This window comes from Prinia subflava, chromosome 15, assembly GCF_021018805.1.
Source record: "Prinia subflava isolate CZ2003 ecotype Zambia chromosome 15, Cam_Psub_1.2, whole genome shotgun sequence".
Taxonomy (NCBI): Eukaryota; Metazoa; Chordata; class Aves; order Passeriformes; family Cisticolidae; genus Prinia; species Prinia subflava.
This window is the reverse complement of record NC_086261.1, coordinates 2685548-2704375: the sequence shown is the minus strand read 5'-3', so window position 1 is coordinate 2704375 and position 18828 is coordinate 2685548. Positions and strand designations below refer to the sequence as shown.

General features: G+C 54.0%; 2 protein-coding genes across 4 annotated transcripts in view; one reads left to right on the top strand and one right to left on the bottom strand.

The window, feature by feature from the left end:
• Positions 1–3563, bottom strand: part of PCSK6 (proprotein convertase subtilisin/kexin type 6) — a 34263-nt gene extending 30700 nt beyond the window's left edge. Inside the window, exon 1 of the mRNA XM_063412337.1 lies at positions 3312–3563. Within this exon, the coding sequence (XP_063268407.1) occupies positions 3312–3530 (219 nt within the window). The 5' untranslated portion in view covers positions 3531–3563. The remainder of the gene's footprint in view (positions 1–3311) is intronic.
• LOC134558461 (basic proline-rich protein-like) lies at positions 2272–11848 on the top strand. Of its 3 annotated transcripts, XR_010082357.1 has the most exons (4): positions 2498–3096; positions 7627–7728; positions 7907–8171; positions 10012–11848. XR_010082357.1 is itself a non-coding variant. In XM_063412338.1 (2 exons), the coding sequence occupies exons 1-2, from the start codon at positions 2386–2388 to the stop codon at positions 10018–10020; spliced, it is 720 nt and encodes a 239-aa protein (XP_063268408.1). In that variant the 5' UTR covers positions 2272–2385; the 3' UTR covers positions 10021–11848. The 3 variants fall into 3 exon arrangements, 1 of the variants encoding a protein (XP_063268408.1); XR_010082358.1 differs by having other exon boundaries at positions 2496–3096; positions 7630–8171; XM_063412338.1 differs by lacking the exons at positions 7627–7728; positions 7907–8171 and having other exon boundaries at positions 2272–3096.
• The last annotated feature ends 6980 nt before the right edge of the window (positions 11849–18828 follow it).

The following is an 18828-nucleotide window of genomic DNA, read 5'->3' as shown; positions in this document are numbered from 1 at the left end:
GTAAACAATTCCTTCCTAGGTGAAGAATTTCTTCCTTCATTTTCACAAATAAATGCAAAATTACCACGCGATGCAAAGCAGCAAGAGCACAGGGAAGGTAATGACCTCATGATAGGCTCTGGGGATGCATAGCCAGAGCAGCAGGAAAAGAACTCTGTGCCCCACTTCTTTATTCTCCTGGGATTTATGGGCAGAAAAATAAGAAAAACCTTCCCATGCTAGGAATACCTTACAAGTCTGAGCAGAGCTTGATCCCAGTGGACCAACCTGGTAGACCTCCAAATGTCCTGTTCTACCTAATATATTCTAGGGAGAAAAACTTGTAAATGTCATTTTTCTTTTAAATGAAAAAGGGTTTGTTGTCCTCCTTGTGGTCAGTCAGCACAGTAAGGGCTCTGCAATGCAACCCCATCTCACCCAAACCATTTCATCTGTGCAAAGTACAGCTACACCAGCACTGCTGCCTTCCAGAAGGGTGGATCCAACTGGGAAGGCAGTGAGCACTCCCCTCCTGGGGACACCACCCATCCCCATCAGGGACAAGGGGTCCAGTCGCTGAGCTCCTGCCTTCAATAATGTAATTCTCAAAGGCTCACGAATGTGTTCAGCTCAGCGAGGATCAAGCCAAGAGCTGGGAGACGACAGGAATCCAGGAAAGCTCCAAATACAGCCCCAAATTAATCCCATCCCTCTCCTGCACTGCAGGTGAGACCACTGAGGATGTGCCAGCCCTTCCAAAACTTAAGTGTTGGACACCACACATAGAAAAATTCATATAAACCCTACAAGCAGGATAGGAAGGGGCTAACCATCACCCTGGAGCCAGCGGCGCTGCCCGGGGCTCCAGCACCGCAGCGTCCCCACAGCGCCCTCGGCCAGGGCCTGTCCCGGCTCGCCCCGGCACGGCCGGGGAACAAAGCCCGGCGGGGAGGAACGAGCCGGCGAGGAATGAGCAGGCGTTCGAGGGTGTAAAAGCCGTTTCTTTTGTTTAGTTGTTTGCTTCACTTAAATAGAAGTTGACGCAAGTGATTCCCCAAGGGAAATGTCACTCTGCCATGACCCAGAAGGGTTTAGAGTGTCCTGGCTCTTGATTTGGGCACGGGGAAATGCTGGGAGAGCTCAGAGCTCTGTGTGCCAACCCCAGCAGTGCCTTTCCCGGGCAGAACCACGTCAGGAACCTCCAGGATTACATCGCAGAGGCAAAGAGGTCACCAGCCACCAAGGCAAGGCTGAGCCTCCTTGCACCCAGCGCGGTCTTCCAGCGACCATCACCTCTCCTCCCTCACCACCTTGGACTCCACTCAAACATCTTCCCAGGGTGATAACACCCTTGGCAGAGTTTTCCAGCAGGTTTTGTCCAGAATCAGGCCCCCCAGGAGGGCACATCTCACTGGGGACAGTGCCATCACCAGCAGCTCCACAAGCTGGTGATGCAGGAGGAGAAGAGGGGGACACCCAGGTCCCCACGAGGCTCAGCATACCATGAACCCTGAGCACAACACTGCAAATGTCACACATCAGCACACGTGCAGGGAAAGCAGTTCCTCAAGGTTTGACCCTGGATGGGACCCAGTGGAAAAAGCTCAAAAGCCAGTGGGAAGAGCTTAGAGAAATGGAGACCTGAAGGCAGGGCGTTGAGAGCAGCTGGAGAAGCCCCAGAGGTGCACGAGCTCCCAGTATCCAGCAGCTCCCAGTATCCACGGGAAAGGCGGGAGCCAGGAACACCCTGATGCAACCACAGAAATATTTCCCTTGCTCTGCAGTCTGCACAGGGCTGCCCCGGGGAAAGGGCTCAGGGGGGAAGGATGGATGCTCCAGTGGAGCCACATTGTGCCCATGGGCCAAATGCCTCCTGCATCATAGGGATGAGCTCACATATCCGGGATGCTGGGGAAGGAGGGAGGGGTGACAGATGCTCCAGCAGGGAAGGGACACAGCAAAACCCCAAACCAGGAGCAGACGTTAGGCTGATGCAACTTGGGAGAGTGGGAAGTTCAATCAAGATATTCTCTGGCTGAAGAGGGATAAACACTGAAAAGCCCTTTGGGTTGCACAACCACCGTCGCCCAGCCCTGTGATAGAGGCAATTGAACAATACATGAGATTTTCTCCTTGGTGGGATGGGAGCTGAGCACGCAGGTAGGAGACTGAGGGTGGGATGTGAGGGGTTATCCTCCACGAGAGGTCACAGACATGGGTGCAGGAGACAATGTGCCCAATTCAGCCTCCCCCCAAAAAATTGTTTATGCAGCACCCTGTGACTTTAATTATAGTTAAAAGCAGGGTTGCGATATAAAGCAAGGTTATAATTTGTAGTCCGGGAGACACCTTGGGCAGGAGGACAACCTGAAGTGCCACCCAACCAAAAAAGCACCGGGCAACGCCATGGCAATAAACTCTGGAACAAACTCCGAGGACATCAGCCTGCATCTGGGATTGCAGAGGATGAAGAAATCGAGAGGAAAACGAGCTGCTGTGAGGAAAATCGCTTTTAAGACACCAGTGTTCTGCGGGGCTTTGAAAGCAAAAGTTCTCTGTGTTCCCAAGATCTCCGATAAACCCGGGCCAGCGAGTCCAAAGTTTGTTAAACCCACAAATAAAACTTTCCGGGGTGGGAGGAACTTGTGCAACCCCCCAGCGGTGCGGGGCGAGGGCACCCCGAGGAGGGGCATCCACCCAGGGGGAGCCCGCCCCCGGGCCAAAGCGCTCCGACAGCATCCCCGCGTGGTCCCCATTCCCATCCCGACCGCTCCGGGGGGCTCCTCTCCCGCTCCTGGGACCCCCAGCACCGGCTTGGTCCCCGGGAGACCGGGCAGCTCGGCGAGACCTCCGCCAGCGGGGAGATCTCGGGGTCCGTCTCCCGCTCCTGGGACCCTGCCCCGGTCTCGGGAGTGCCGGCAGTTCCGCGGGACCCCCGCCGCCTCCCCGGTCCCGGGGCCATCCGTCAGCTTCCCGGTACCGGGAGTCCCAGTGCGAGACCCCGGGCAGCTCCCCGGCGCCGAGCTCCCCACTCCAGGGATCTGCCGCAGGCTCCCAGCGCCGGAATCCCCGGCAGTTTCCCGAGACCGCTCCGCCTCTCCGATCCCGGGACTCTCGGTATCTTCCCGGAACCCTCGGCTCCTCTCCGGTTGCGGGACCCCCGGCGTGAGACCCCCGGCAGCTCCCCGATCCCCCGCAGGCTCACGGTGCCAGAACCGCCGGCAGCTCCCCGGTCGACCCGCCAGTCCCCGGTGCGACCCCCCTAGCCCCGCATCCCCCGCTCCCGGGGCCCCAGCACCTGCCCGCTCCCGGAGCCCCCCGCCGCCCCTTACCTGCCCCAGGCTGATGTACCCGTAGGCGGCGGCGAGGCGGGCGGCCTCGGCGGGGCCCCCCCGCACCCGCACGGCCCAGTGGTTGGTGTAGACGGTGCGGGCGGGCTCGGCGGCGGCCCCGCGCCCGGGCAGCGCCAGCGGCAGCGCCAGGGCCAGCAGGCAGAGGCGGGCGGGCAGCGGGGCGGCCGCGCTCCCCGCGCCGGGGCCGGCGGCGGGCATGGTGCGGGGCCGGGCCGGGCTGGGCGGAGCGGGGCGCTGCGCCTTTTAACCGGCCCCGCAGCCCGCGGGGGCGGGGGGATGCTCGGGGGGGGCGGGGAGGGCCCGGGAGAGCGGGCGGACGGGGCGGCCCCCGGCACTGCCCCCCCGCGTCCCCCCGCCTGCCGCCGGGCAGCCCCGCTGCGTGCCCGGCGCTGCTCCCCGGAAACCCCCCCGCACACCTCTGCAGCCCCGCTGCCCGACTCCGGGCAGCTCCCCGGACCTCTCCGAGCACGGCTCTGTGTCCCTTCCCCGCGTGTCTTCGGACAACTCAGTTTCCCCCGGCATCCCCCGTACGCATCCCGGTGCTGGCCCCCGAACAGCCCCTCCGCGTCCCCCCGCGTGCCGCGGTGCTGTTCCCCGGAACCCTCCCTGCCTCCCCCTGCATGTGACCGGACAATCCCCTCCACCCGCTGCATCCTCCCCTGCGCGCCCCGGTGCTGCTCCGTGAACCTGCATTGCCCCGCGTCCGCCCGCATCCCTCTGCATGCCCCAGCACTGCCCTCCGGGTTTCCCCTGCGCCCCACTCCATGGTCCTTTGTGCTCCCGATTCCTGATTCCCCGAAACCTCCTTCCCCCGTAGACAGCCCCCGTGCATCCTCTCAGCTCTGCTCCTCAGGTAACCCATGGCACCCTTCAGAGAGAGCCCCCGCGTCGCCCCCGCATCCCCCTGCATGCCCTGGCACTGCATCTTCTTTTGTGCATCTGCATTCTCCCCGGGCAGCCCTCCGTGCATCCTCCCAGATCTGCTCTCCAGGTACCCCCTGAACCCCGCGGAGAGACTCCCCACATTCCCCCTGCATTCCCTCAGCCAGCCCATCATGCATTCCCTGGCTCCACTACGAAGTTGGCCCCTGCATGCCCCAGAGCAGCCAGTCTGAGCCCCCCTCCCCCTCTGTCTCCTTGGAATGCTTCAGCACTGCCCACATCTCCCTTACCCCATTCCCCCTGCATCCCCCCGGGCATCTCCCTCACCCGCACAAGCACATCCCACTGCACCTTCCCGCCCCCCATCCCTCCAGTACTGCCCTCACATTCCCTGGGCATCTCCCCTCCACCCCCAGCACCCCCTGCCCCCATACCCCTGGCACCACCTGCACCCCCAGGGGAACCCCAGCCAGCCCCTCGTGGGCTTGGGAAAGGCCAGGAAGAACTGCCCGGTGAGGAGGGTTTGGGGACAGGACTCCGGGGATAAACCTGGCTGTGGACACCTCAGGGGCATCACCATAAGCCACAGGCTGGGCAGACGGGCTGGAGTGCTGACTCTGCCTCCCACGGATGCCATTCAGGGAACAGCAGAGACCTCGTGGGATATTAGAAACTGGGCTTTGTTTGGAGAAGGTGGCTGCACGTACAAAGGCCGGGCTCAGGAGCGGGCCAGGGGTGCTCTGTTCCACAGCCCTCCTTGCCAATGCAGACCGAGGCTGGCAGGGAGCTGATGGCTGCCCGGAATGAAAGGATGTTTCAGTGGCATTGCATTCACTCACATCACACCAGAGCTTCACCTAAATCTTATCCTAGCTTCAGAAATGTGCCCAGGGCTCCCAGGGCCCTGACAATGAGCATCTGCATCCACAGGCTCCAGCAGAGATGGTCTCAGGGTGGCTGTGAGTCTCAGAGTGGGTGTTGTCTGTTTTCCAGACCCTGACCAGATTTGACTGCTATTTAGGGCACGAGACCCACACCCCATCCATCTGAATACAAACATCTTCCCAGGCCCCAAACAGATTTGCAAAACCCACCTGGGTGTGGGAGGGTGAGGGGGCATCCAAGGAGCAATAAGTACAACCCACCACTGGAGTTGGAGGGGAAAATAACAGTCTGGTGCCACCCACTTGTACCAGCCCTGCCACAGTGCAGGTGAGCTAGTGACAGCCTGAGGAAATAGGAAAGTACTCCCAGCTCAGCCATGAGATTAATCCAAGGGAAATTTATGGGGAGCCTGTTCTGCATCAGACAAGGCCAAAATCCTCTGGCAGCTCCTGTGCTGGGCTGGCTTTGACCCATTTGCAGGCAGCAAATACATGGAGGGGCCAGACGGAGGTGAGTCCCTGTGCCACAGGCAGGCTTATCCTGGGAAATTACAAATATCAGCAAAATGGGGATTTGGAGGCTTTCTGTGTGCAAACAGTGTTGTGCTGGCATTAGGGATGTGCCAATTTGCTGCCACAATTTGCAGGCACTGGGGAGTTTGGTGACTGTAAGCTCACCATAGGATGTTGCTTATGGAAATCACTGCGGGTTATCACTGTGGGGACACTGGAGTGTCCAGGGCTCATCACCCCACATGTCCTCCCAGGGCTGCCCTGTGAGCACCCTGGGTAGAAATGATGGGTTGTGTGTGGCCATTCCTTCTGATTATGCAGTGAAGGATGGTTTCCATTAGCACCAGCACATTGCAAATCCAATCCTCACTTCCCATCCGGTTTATGGGCTTTTCCTCAAGTTTCCCATTGATTAAGGTGTGTGAGATGGATGAGCAGGGCTGGCGGGTGCTGGGTGTGCTACGTGTGCGATGCACGTCCAGAGAGATGCAGCGGGGCAGAGCCAGAGGAGAGGTGGGAATAGATGAAAGAAAACCCTTTGGTTGGCAAACATCCACCTCGCTCTGCTGGGGAAGGTCTGAGGGATGTCAGCAGGGGATGCGAAGGAGGGGCAAAGTATCTCCACAGGGAGCAGAGAAGGGCAAATGAACTCTGGCAGCAGCAGGGAGGGTTTAGGTTGTGGCAGTGGGAAAAGCTTTCTGAAGCTCTTCAGAAGAGAGTGAAGATAAGAAAGGGGTTGCCTTTGTGGGGATGTGTGTGCAAAACCTCATAGTGTCTGTGTTAAGTGATGAAAAATGGGCAAATCCCAGGAGAATCAGGCTAAATCCACATCTGGGAGTGCTCTGCATCCCACTGCAATGGTCATCAGTGAGCATCATGGCCATCAAAACCTAGCTACGAACTACATCACAGACCTTCCATCCCAAGGCCATTCACCAGGACTCCTGATGTATCTGGGGAATAGTTACTGGTACCAGTAAAACCCTGTGCCCTGCTGTGGGTCCAGTGGTGCCAGCACAGCCTGCAAGACCATGTGAGCTGGGTAAGAACTTTGCGCAAATGCTGACTGCAACGCTGTGACCCAGGTTTTGGTGCTCCCTGGTCCCTGCAGGCTCCTGACTCATGTCCCACTGACAGAATTTTGAAATTCAGAGTGGCAGTTTCCCCAGATGAACCCAAGGGATTTACCAGGGGTGCCAGGAAAGACAGACTTTGGCTCCACCTGCTTTGCAGTGGATGTAGGCTAAGGCAGAGGCTCCAGCTAACTCTTTTCCTGGAATTATTTTAAAAGCTGAAGAATTACAGCAAGCCACCAACAATACAATAAATTTTGTGAGCTGAGAGGTTAAACAGAAGCTGCTGCAAAGGAAGCACGGAAAGAGGCACTGCTGAACCAGTAACATTTAAACTCTCCTGAATAAAATTCATAATAACCCTGGCATTTTATATCTGTCCATGAATTACAGTTAAAATCCCACCACGTCCTAGACACTCTTGTTGCTCCGCACAGCAACAGATTACAGCAAAGAGCTGGATGAACAGGAAAGAATGTAATTTAAATTCTGCTCCTTTGAAAACCAAGCCCTTCTTTTTAAGGCACGTTCAGAAAAGGAAAGTACAAATAACGCACCCAGAAGGTGCTATTTTTTCCAGGGGTGGGATGGCAGGGCTGGCACGGAGCTGCCTGCCCTGGGCAGCAGGATTGACACCCTGTTCCTGCCTGTGGAGGAGGGACAGGACAGTGGGAGTTGTGCCTCTGCCTGCTCCAGTGCAAGGAGTTAAGCAAACAAAAGGCGTTTTGCGAACACCCACGGTGCAGAGGTGTCCCTCGGATGCCAGGACAGGGAAGCTGCTTGCCTGGGAGTCACCGGCCACCCTGGCTGCCAGGAGCTGCCTGGAGAAACCCCACAGGGCCCCGGCCACAGGAGCTGGGGTTTTATCCTGTTCGTGATGAGAGCCTGTAGACAGGGAGATTACAGCACAAATCAGGTTAAAACCCATTTATCTGACCCAAGCAGAGCCGTGTGCCGGGATGTGCAGAGGCGTGAGTGGGTGCTGATGGCTACGAACTTGTCCCTTTCTGCCGGAGAGCCCGACAAACCCCGGCCCTATGCACGGTGGGTAATCCAGGGCACGCAATAATTAAACCAGCACACCTGGAAATAGCTCTTTCTGTAGCTCCCAGGCTTAACCAAATGAATGAAATTTGCGCTGGCGTAATTAAAGCGGTGCGGTTCGGGATCCTGTCTGCACCGGGGAGTTACTGCAGTTTGACTCTTCCCTCTCCGGTGACAGCCACGTGGAAGGACTCCCAGCTCCAGCCCCTGCACGGCTCGGCTCCAGTGCTGACTTCTCACCATCAGGGTGCCCATTAACACCAGCCCATTAACACCAGTTCATTAACACCAGCATTCAAACCTGTCCGGCAGCACAAAGCCTCCAGCGTCCTCCGGCAGCTGCCGCGGCTCACTCCAGCACACAGCAGCGATGGCAAAGCACCGGGCTCTCGGCTGCAGTCCCTGCTCCCCTACAGGGACTTATAAATCTGCAGGAGAAATCGGTATTCTTCCTTTTATACTATGTTAAATCACGACACATTTATATTCACTCAATCGCTTTTTTTTTTCCTCTGCTCGCCCTTTTAGGTGTTAAAATAACCCCAGACTCACTAATGGCCAGATGTTTTGGGGGATATTATTGGTAAAATCCTGGACACAAGTGAGCTGCCAGTGGAAAATAAGATTTGTGGCCTCCGTGGAGCTTCATCCCCACGGCTGATGTGTCACAGCAGCACTTGGGCTCTGGCAATGCCACTGCTGCTGTCAGTGTGCAGCAGCCACCAGCTTTGCAGCTGGGAAAGCCCTGGGTGAATTCCCAGGAGATTCATGCTCACTGGAAAAATCCTGTCCCTGCCTTTTTCCTTCCCTTTCTAAATCTGGATTAAGCTTCCAGTCTGAAGAGTCAAATGGGATGGAGAGGAAGGAGGGGATGAGGTGGAGCAAGGCCCAAGGAGCTGTGGACAAGCAGGAGCTCTGTGTTGGTGCCCAAACCTGGACACAATACTGCAGGAACAGAGAAATTAATTTCCAAATTCTTGAAACACCCATTTTATCAGTCTCTAATCCCTGGCATCTCTCAGTGAGAACTGGGGAAAATTACAGGGGGAAAAGCGCTCCTGCCAGGGAGCAAGAGCTCAGAATCACAGGGATCACCAAGGAGGATGAGCCTATGTTTTTCAGCCATTCAGCAACTCTTCCAAGCACTGAAGGCAGCAGCCAAAGGGATTTAAATTGGGATTAGAGAGGCTGCCTGGCTGCAATGATACACTTGGGGTACAGGGAGCAGAGCATCCCCAGCGCCAGAGGTTTTAGCTGTAATTAGACCAACATCTGTCCAGCAATGGTCGAGGCTTGCGCAGTCGCTGTGTTGCTCCAGGCTGGGTTGGAGATTTCCCACAGGCTCCTCCTGCTCTGCTTTTCTGCAATTTCACAGATATCAGAATTTTCTTTTTTTTCCATCTGATGCGCTCTTCCTCTCCAGAAAGATTAAATCTTGATTGTCAGGTAGTGGTGTAGCAGGCAAGAAGATTTCCCTGCCTAGTCCAAATGTCATCCTAGTAAAAATGCTAGTAATAAAAAAAAGGAGAAAGGGCCCATTATGGACTCAGGCCTGAAAAAAATATCCAAAAGATGGATCCTGAAGTTTAGAAACAATTGAAGCTCGGTGGCCGAAGAGCGATCTGGGGACTGCTGGGCCCAGCACACACATTCACAGGGTGGGGAAATCAATCAAAGATAATTGACTGCATGCTGGTCTTGAACTAAAAGGGAACAAACCAAAGCCTTTTCACCCATCTCAAATAGTTTGGGGGTTTATTGTCATTTTGGAAATTAGGGCAAGGAAGGAAATGTCCAAGAAAGGGGTAGTAGAATGGGGAGATCCTTCATTTGGAGAGGGTGCTGGGACAGGGAGGGGACCACAGGGATGTGTCCTGCTGGCACCCATCCCGCAGGTGAAATAGGAATCCTTCTTCCACCTCTCCTGGTTGTTCCCACCATCCCACTTCATCTGAGAGCACTGTACCAGGGAGAGGCATCAGAGTCAAGAGGGTGCTGGTAATAAACCAAGCAAACCCAACCCCACCCCTGGAAGAGCAGGTCTTGGAAAAGCCGGTTACACCGGTGCCACGTGGGGCATGTGTTGTCACCAAGCAGGGGAGGCTATTTCAGGCTCCCCAAAGGAAGGTGGCTGTTGCTGTTGGAATGATGGCTCCAGGGCTGGACTTGGGATCAAAAGCTGGACTCCTAGAAGGGGCTGGGGGTCACCAGGAAGGGACAGATGTGTCTGCTCTCTGTGGTGGCTTTGTCAGATCAAACACAGCTTTTCTATTTCACCCCCAGGTAGGATGATATACCAAGGACCCGGCTGTGACTGGCACAGGATGAACCTCCCCACTGCATTTTCACTTTCCAGCAAACCCCACTGCACTGGAGCAAGCACCAGGAGCAGAAACACAAGAGGAGAGTGATGAGCCTGGAGGTGGAGAGATGCAAAGATCAAACCAGCAGTGATTTCAAAATAAAATCCAACAGCCCAGGGAAAACATGGTGTGTTCTTGCTGAGGCTATCATTTATGCCAATTAAAAAAAAAAAAAAATCTGGCATGGCACGAAGGAGAGCTGCGTGGTATTTCCTGAAAAGGGTGTGGGGAGCATCCTTGGAAAGCCTGCCCTGCACAATGTGCTTGCTGTTTCCAGAAAAATAAAGTTTCCCGTGACACACCTGTCCCTGAAAAGCAGCTATTTAAGGCTGGAACATGGTCAGCCCGGAGTCAGTGGCTGGGTCTGTCCTGACTGCAGAGCAGCTGGCACCTTTGCCAGGATTTGGGGTTTGGCATTTACCTGCAGCTTTTTAAATGCTGCGAAATGTCTTAGAAAAAAATGCAGGAGAGCTGCCCAAGCACCAAGTGCTCACAACTGAAGGTCTTTCCTCCACAGCATTTGGCTGGTGGCCATTAACCCCCCTGCCAACCCCCAGAGCCATGACAGAACAGGACAGGAGGGGGTTTCTTCTTTGCCACCCTTAGATTTTGGGAGTATTTTGACTCAGCTGGGAATCTGGGGGGTTTAGAGCAGCACCTTTGGGGTTTGCCAGAGAGACAGCTGTGGGAGTGATGGGTGAGAGCAGCCCTTTGGGACAGTGGAGGGGCTCTGCTGGGAAAGGACAGAAAGGCCCCCATTGGGAAGGGACAGATTTTGGTGGAGAAGGGAGTGTCCAATGGGTTTGTGCCCCCGCATCCCCCAGCAAGCCAGGACCAGGACTCACTCCCCATCCCAGGGCAGAGCATGCTTGGGGCTCACCAAGGGCATTTCTGGAGATTTCAGCAGCATAGCAAGACTTGCCAAAGCCTAATCTCCAGGCAAGCTTACCTTTGACATGGAATTTCAACAGCGGAGCGTGGAAAACAAATATAAACCCACAGTTTGGATGGGTTTTCTTTCGTCTGAGCCCTGCTCAGAAGCTGCAGGCAGGCGGTATTTGGGTGACCAGACTGGATCCAGTGTTCTCTGGGCAGCCACGATGCTGAAAGAGAAGCAGCTCCACCTTAGGGCAGGCGCTGGTGCTGGAGCAGGGCCGACCTCAACACCAATCCAACCATCAGGCATCACCCATTAGACATCATCTGTGCCAGGGACTGGCAACATCTGCTCCAGCCTGCAGCCAGGCTTCGAGCCAGCATCAGGATCTCAAGGCTTGGGATCAGTTTGGGGCTGAGAATTTAGAGTTTCCCTTATTCACACTGAAAAAAATCCCCTCCAATGTTTATTTTCTTTCCTAATGAGGCTGGGGGGTAAAAAAGGCTGTTTTCAGCAAATCACCCTTTGCAACCTGCAAAAGCATCCTGAGACCCACAGTGGATAGAAATCTGAGCACAGAGCAAAACTCCACAACAATAAAAACTCATCTTAGGTGGAAAAATAACTTAAAAAAAAAAAAGCCAGTCAAAGACAAAGCAGGGTTCTATAGAGGCCTGGACATATCTGGATCAATCCCATAAAAATCAGTTGTTGTGGAATATCAGCTTCCCTGCAGGAGACAGCAGGAGAGATGCTAACCTGGTCTCGATTTGAAAGCTGCTTATTAGTCCTCATCAAGCATAATTATGCTTCAAAGCCAAATGAGATGTCCAGCTGAATTCTGAACACACATTAATGTTTTTAAACATGAAAAAAAACAACAAAACCCCATTTATTGAATCCCAGCCAGGCTCCAAATGTTAAAATAGATGCTGCTAATGGCTCTGGGAAGGGAGGGCTGGAGCTTCACTGCAGCTTTGCCAATTAAATGGTTATTACTGACCAATTAGTCAGGAATCAACCCTGTTTTTAGTGATACCTGATTAAGTGCGTCCTGCAGATCAGTCTCAGTTGTTAACCAGGGGAAAGAAACACCTCCCCATCAGCCCCCCTGGATACTCAGACTGGGCAGGGTTTGTGCCCATCCTGCTCATGAAAAATCCCTTTTTCTTCCAGCACTACCACTCTCCTGGGGCAAACACATCTCAAGGACTCACCTAGGCATGGCAAAACCTTTCAGAGCTGGGAAGGAAATGGGAAGGAAATGAGGGAAAAGGGGAAAATTAACCACACGCAGAGGGTGGCTTCTCCCCCCACAGCTTGCAGGTTGCTGCTACCCAGCACATGCTGAGCCATGCCCATTCACAGGCTTTTCCAAATATTATCCCAATATTTTCTTTCAGTTCCCAGATAAATGGGCCTCTTCAGCAGGCTTTAAGCCCTCTCTGTTCCAACATTTTCTTTAAAGCAGCAGAGGAAAAGTTTGAGTTGTGCCAAGCTGCTGAATCCTGCTTTCAGGGCTGAACTGCAAGGGGTTTTCCAAGAAAAAATAGGGGCACTGTTGGGCTTTTTCCTTGTTTCATCAGGAAATATGAAAAAAACATCAGGACGGGGCATGAGGAGGCCAACAGCCCCAGCAGACGTGGGATCCATTGTGGCCTCTGCCTCTGGAGCAGCGCAAAGACATCATCAGCTCATTCCTCGCACCGTTCCTTTATCCCGGAGCATCCCTCGGGGCCGGGGCACGAAAATCCCCCGCAGGGCCGTGCCACGGGTGCAGCCGGGGCGCGGAGGAGCTGCCACGGTCCCCGGAGCCCGGGGAGCCCGGGGAGCGCCGCGGCTGCCCGCGGCCGGTGCGCCGGGCCGGCACTAGGTGGGGATGGCACCACGCCGCGGGAGGAGGAAAGGAAGGGCAGCAGGAAGGGCAGGAGGGGCTCGGGCTGGGCTGCTGCTGCTGCCGGGGGAGCAGCGGGGGCTCGGGCTGCGGGGCACTGACGGGGTGGGCTGAGAGGGGCTATAGGGGAAGGCTGAGGGGAGGGATGGGGCAGGGATGCTGGTGTATGACTGGGATGCTGGAGGCAGAGTGGAGCTGGGATGTTGGAGGCAGCAAGGACCCGGTACCACTCAGTCTGCCGAATCAGGCGTTATTGCAAAGGCTGTGGCTGTCAGACACTCTGAGCCCCTCTCCTCGCTTCACTCAGGCTGGTATTAATGGTTATTTCTGACATCCATTACATTTTGAAGTTTTAGAGAGTATTTCCCACATGCTCTCAGTCTGACCTTCTGCATCCCACAGCTTGTTCTATCCATGGGTCTGTGCTATGGTGGGACACTGGCACAGCTGAGGACTGGGCAGTTGGTCCCCAAGCTCTTGGCCTCACTGGAAAAGCTGGGAGGTGGCCACAGGGCTGGGAGGGGGATGCAAAGTGGTCTCAGTACCACCTCATTGCCAGGCTGAGGAGGAATGAATCCATGTCAAGAGGAAAACTTCACAGGCAAGGGTTTCCCACTGGCTGCTTGGCCATGGGCAGTACCTCCAGAATCTGTCTCAGACACAACAGGCCAATGCAATAAGCCCTGCATGTGAAAGGGTTTACTTGCTGTAAATCTTTACAGAATTCACTTGATCCAATCCTACCTCATGAATCACCACCAAAACCAGGGCACAGCTGTAAATCTCACCCACTCCCTGCTCACACTGAGATTCAGCTCATTTCCACATCCACTGCACAAGGCATCTGCAGTGAAAACATCAGCACAAAGTCCTGATCCAAGAGACAAAATTTTTTCCAGCCTCCTCCTACAAGGACCCAAGCACCAGCAGCAGGAATTCGGACATCAGCAGCCACAGGGAAACCCAGAGGTGAGAAACAACTGTTGATAGACATTTTTACTCCAAATTTTGCGGAGCTGGCCTCACCAGTGGGTTAAGTGCACAGACCACAGCCATGGTCAAGTTGTTTAATTTTTGCTTCCCTTCTTCTCAACAAAAAAACAGCAAACCAGTCCAATCCTGCAGCATGTCTGTAAAAATCCATGTTCACCACAGAAATGGTGGCTCAGAATGCGCCACTGAGGTCTGCACCCTCCCATCAGGGGGCAAAGGAAGTCGGCACCACTGGGACAGAAATCAGAATATTGATTTAAATGTTTTAACCCCTTCTGCTGCCTCTCTGTGTTCCTCACATGCTCATCCAAATCAGAGAGAACATAGTTTCAGACCAACTCCATGGTTGGTTGCTGTACAAGCCATCAGTCCCCAAAACTCCCGGGTCCCTTTGTGCTCAGGAACCAGGCAGGGTGGCAGGTAGGGATCAGAATCAGGATGGCCCTGAGAGCAAGACTGCACGAAGCAGGATCGTATTACCAGGGGTCATCAGTGTTACAGGTACCAGATTACACTTCTCTGAGGGTTTGTTTCTTGCCACAGCAAACAAAATCAGGTTCTGAGGATATTATCATACATATATAAAATATTTTTATATATCCCAGCAGCTCCAGGAGGACTTCAATGCTACATTGCATACAGGAAAGTCAGTGGCTGCAATGCACCCAGAGATGCTGCCTTACCTTAAACTCACCCAGAAAAATCCCTCCAGCACCTCTGGGGCTGCAGCTTCACCTTCTCAAAGTGGCATGCACAGAGGAGAGGTGTTTTGGGGAGCTCCCATGCTTAGACAGAGTAGGGAGGCAGTGGGAGGTCAGGACTGTGGAGCAGGAAGTGATCCCCCCCAAAGTCAGTCTGGTTTGAAAGCCTGGCAAGCACTAACACTAACAAACAGTCAGTGTGTTTATATCCCACCTTCCTGCCGGAGAGCAGGGGTTATTTTTGGCATATTTTGTCATTGGTGGAAATGTCAGGGAAGGCCAGGAACAGTGCAGAGCTGCTGGGAAAGCCCAGAGGCAGCTGCCCCAGGCACAGGATGATGAGATGAGGGATGTGGGAAGCTGCTCCAAGCCATTTACACAGGGATTGGGTTTTGCCTGCAGGATGTGGGGCACAGCCCTGGCTTCAAAACACCTGGGAACTAAGAGCAGCATGGACAATCCTATTCCAGCCCTATTCCAGCCCCACACTGCTCCCATTCACCCTATGCAGCAATGGAGCAGGAGTGCCATCCTGAGCCCTCACCCACCAGGTGCTTCACTCCTTCCCACCTTTCCTGCCTGTGCACGGACCGTGGCCATCACCTGGACACCAACAGTGAAGTTCTGGCATCACCAGTCACCTCTTCCAGCCTGCACTTGCTGTCTTTCACCAGGGCTTACTGCTCATGCTGAGTCAAAACAGAAAGGAAGAAGAGAGCACAAAGAAGCATTACTCTTTGCCCACTTGCCATTTTGCCACTGGGCTTGGCCACATTCCTTCCACCCACTGCTGGTTTTAAGATCATTTAAACCACTCACCTCCCCCATTCTCCCCCAGCAAGTAACCTCCATACCTACAGTTTTGGATCTGCTTTGTCCCTCCTGTGAGCACCAGACGTCCTCTGCAGCCAGGACTGCTTTTTCTTACAAAACCAGCAAGATCAGCATGGAGAGCACACGAGTTCCTGTGAGCCCTTGCAGTCTGGTGGCTTTGGCAAATAGCTGGGTCTTCTCTTCCAGACATGTAACTAAAATAGGGAGCATGAGTAGCTGAAAAGCCCAGGTTTGATTTGGGCAGAAGCTTGGATTAGTATCAGCCAAGAGGAAAACAGGTAAAACCAGGATTTTGGCAGGTCAGAAGTTACTGGCCAAGCCTCAGACCAGGTGTGATAACCCTGAGTTATTCTCCACTGCAGCAGGGATGTGGCTGGAAGCACCATCCTTTCACATGTCTTGTCCATAAAACACAAGATTTAAGCCCAGAAAGCTGGTGGATAGGTGAGGAGAGACCTTCTTCCCTGCCAGCTCCAGATGTGTGGTCTCCCCTCTCCTCCAGCTTTGCTGCTGCTAATTCCCCATGCATCACCCCCACACTTCTTGTCTAGCACAGGTAGTTTGGAGGACTGCAGTCCACCTGAGAACTGATTTAGTCCCAAAACCATGCTGCAGTTTGAGAAGGCGCCACAGGCTCTACTTGGCATCAAGACTCTAAATTGAGCCCTACCTTTGGGCATCCATTCAGATCCAGCACTTTCTCTGGGCCTCTTTGTTTCAGCCCCAGCCAAACAGGTGAAATTAAGAACATCTCCATTAATTTGCCATGCATATAAAGGGGTTGAGGATTTTTCCTCCAGCTCAGGAGCCCTGTGGCCTCAATGAGCCCAGCACTGGCTTCCAGTCTCACAGGCATGTTCACTTCCTCCCTCCCCAACACTGAGCAGATAACAAGGGCAATTGCCATACTGAGTCTCTGTCTGTCCAGCCCTGCTCTAGCAATTAACAAAGCCAGGCACTAATGAACTTGGCTTCAGAGCGCCCTGGAGATGGGTTATTGCCATTTGAAGTGGAGGAAAAGCAGGGTGAGAGCGGGTGGAGTGGCTGACCTTGGTCACAAGGTACCTTGGGTTGGATGCAGGAGACACAGCTCCCTGCCTGGAGCAGGGAAAGGAGGGCAGGTAGACATGGGGGTGACCACAGCTCTCTAATGAGGTGTCTGTGGCTGGAGAGACTGGTTTGTCCACGTTTGGGAGGGCAGGAGGGAATCCCCACCCATCCCAGTCCTGTCTCTTCCCTGAGTGGCTTTGGGGAAGCCGTGTCTCTGCAGCCAGAGCTCCTGACACCCACCTTGGTGGAGCTCCTCTACATCCTGCACCCCAAGCTTTGCAAAACCCCAAATGCAGCCATTGAGGCACAGAGCAGGACTCACGGGTCCCCACCCAAAGACACTTCCTCAGTTCATGACTCACCATCCCACCCTCCCTGGTGTCACTCGTGACTCCATTTGACTTTGCTGTAGCAGCATTTCACCATCTCTTATCAATGCAGAAGACAACAGGGCAGCCTGTCCTGGCTGCAGACATGTGCCCAACACCTCTCTCTGCAGCATTTTTGGACCAACTTCCCTGTTGTTGTGAACTGAACATCCTCTTGCAAACAACAGGTTCCCCTGCAATGCTGGAGGGGGTCAGAGTGGGTCTCTCCAGGTCTGCCTGCAAGGGTGAGGATAGCTGATAAATCACAGGGATGTGGCCTCTGCACCACATGCTCTCACAGCACACACGTCCTCACGTGCACATTGACGGCATGCTAAAAATATTCTTCACTTTTTGACCGATTAAAATTTTCCAGGAGAGTTGGAACCACAGCCCCCACCCTATCTGTAAAGTCAGAGGCTTCCCCTCACCTCCCCCAGCCCTGCCAGGAAAACAGAGAATACTGAACAACAGTTCCGGTAATTTGGGGGTTTTTGGTTCTTTTAAAAGCCTGGCTAAAATATAATCTTTTTTCAATAGTTTATTTTGTGATGTCTGGCACCATTCTGGAGCCAAACTTGGCACCCTGTCTTGCTCTTATACTCCCACTGAGAAGGCTGTGGGTGAGCTGGGATGATCCCACTTCCCACCCAAAATCCCATTTTGATGGCTCAGGAAATTAAACAAAGAAAATATGTTTTAAAACCAGCTCCCACCTGGTGTTAGGCAGCAGAGAGCTAATGCTGGCTTAGTGACAGCTCTGCATGCTGATGGCCAGTCACGATTTTCTTGTCGTATCTTTCAGAGGTGCCTGTTGTGTCAGGTAAAGAAGGAACCTGAAGGATGCTGTCAAACCCCTGGCCACTGGCCAGGCCCCTCTGTGCCATCACCGATGCTTGTGGCAGCATTTTCTTTGCCTAATTTGGCACTTGGCCATGGAGGAGGAGCAGGGGAGGCCACAGAAGCTGTTTATACAACATGGGGATTGTCTCAGCGAGACCAGAGCCTTTGCCAAACTGAGCTAAGCTGATAGGAAGGAGATGTCATCAGTGGGTTTTTGCTAATTATCACTAATAATTATTTGTGTGTAGTTTCTCTTAGGAGCTCCAGTCCTGGCTCAGCTCCTGCTGCTCTTGCAGGAGGGTCAAATGGAGCAAACAGGAGGGTCCAACCCCAAAATCCAGCAGGTGAGAGGAGAGGGAGGGCAAGTGCAGTGCTTGGGCAATGCCCTGACCATGGTGGTCAGCATAATGCACCCTCCCTCTTGATGTTCTCTTCCTGCTCACACCAGTTCCAACCAGTTAGACCCTGTCTGTCCTGCCTTGGCTTTTCAGAGTGTGTTTGGAGCCTCAGCCTCTTGTCAAAACCCAGATTCATCACAGTGCAGCTATTAGCTGCTCCCTCCCATGTGAGATGTCTTTCTGCTGACACGGCAATCATTCTCCTGTCAGCGTGCCTTGACAGTACCAGGATTTCTCATTTCAAGTCCTGGTGTGCCCCAGGGTGATTCCCAGCTCTTCCATTAACCCCTGGCCCTGCAGGATGGGGGTAGCCTGCCCTGATGGATACTCTGCTATCCCTTCCACCTCTGGTTAGCAGAAGCTGCCTCCCGTTTTTCCTCTCAGCACTTGCCATACCTATGCAGAAGAGCATTTAACCTGGAGGTAGAGGGTGTCAGACTTTTATTCTCCTTTCCTTCTTATTTTCTCTGCCGAGTACAATGGAGGCAAGGTTTGCAGAGGGAGGTAATGTCTTTTTTTAGACTGACTGAAATAATTAGAAGAAAAACCAGGCAGGCTGTTGGGTACATGAGCCCTCCAGCAGGCCTGAAATAGCTGCAGAAGTCTGCAAAGCTGAATACCAGTGGAGAACAATAGCTCTGAGCATGACTAGTGTTAACCAGTTCTGCTACCAAAGACTATTCCCCAGCTGTTTACCTTGGGTGAATGAGTGGCATCACCCCTCTGCCAAAATCCACTCTCCAGAGACCACCTCATGGCCAGGAGCCACCGTTGTGGCT

Bases quoted from the DNA above. Each gene is read 5' to 3' on its own strand.
- LOC134558461 (XM_063412338.1), top strand. From the start codon at position 2,386: ATGGCAATAAACTCTGGAACAAACTCCGAGGACATCAGCCTGCATCTG.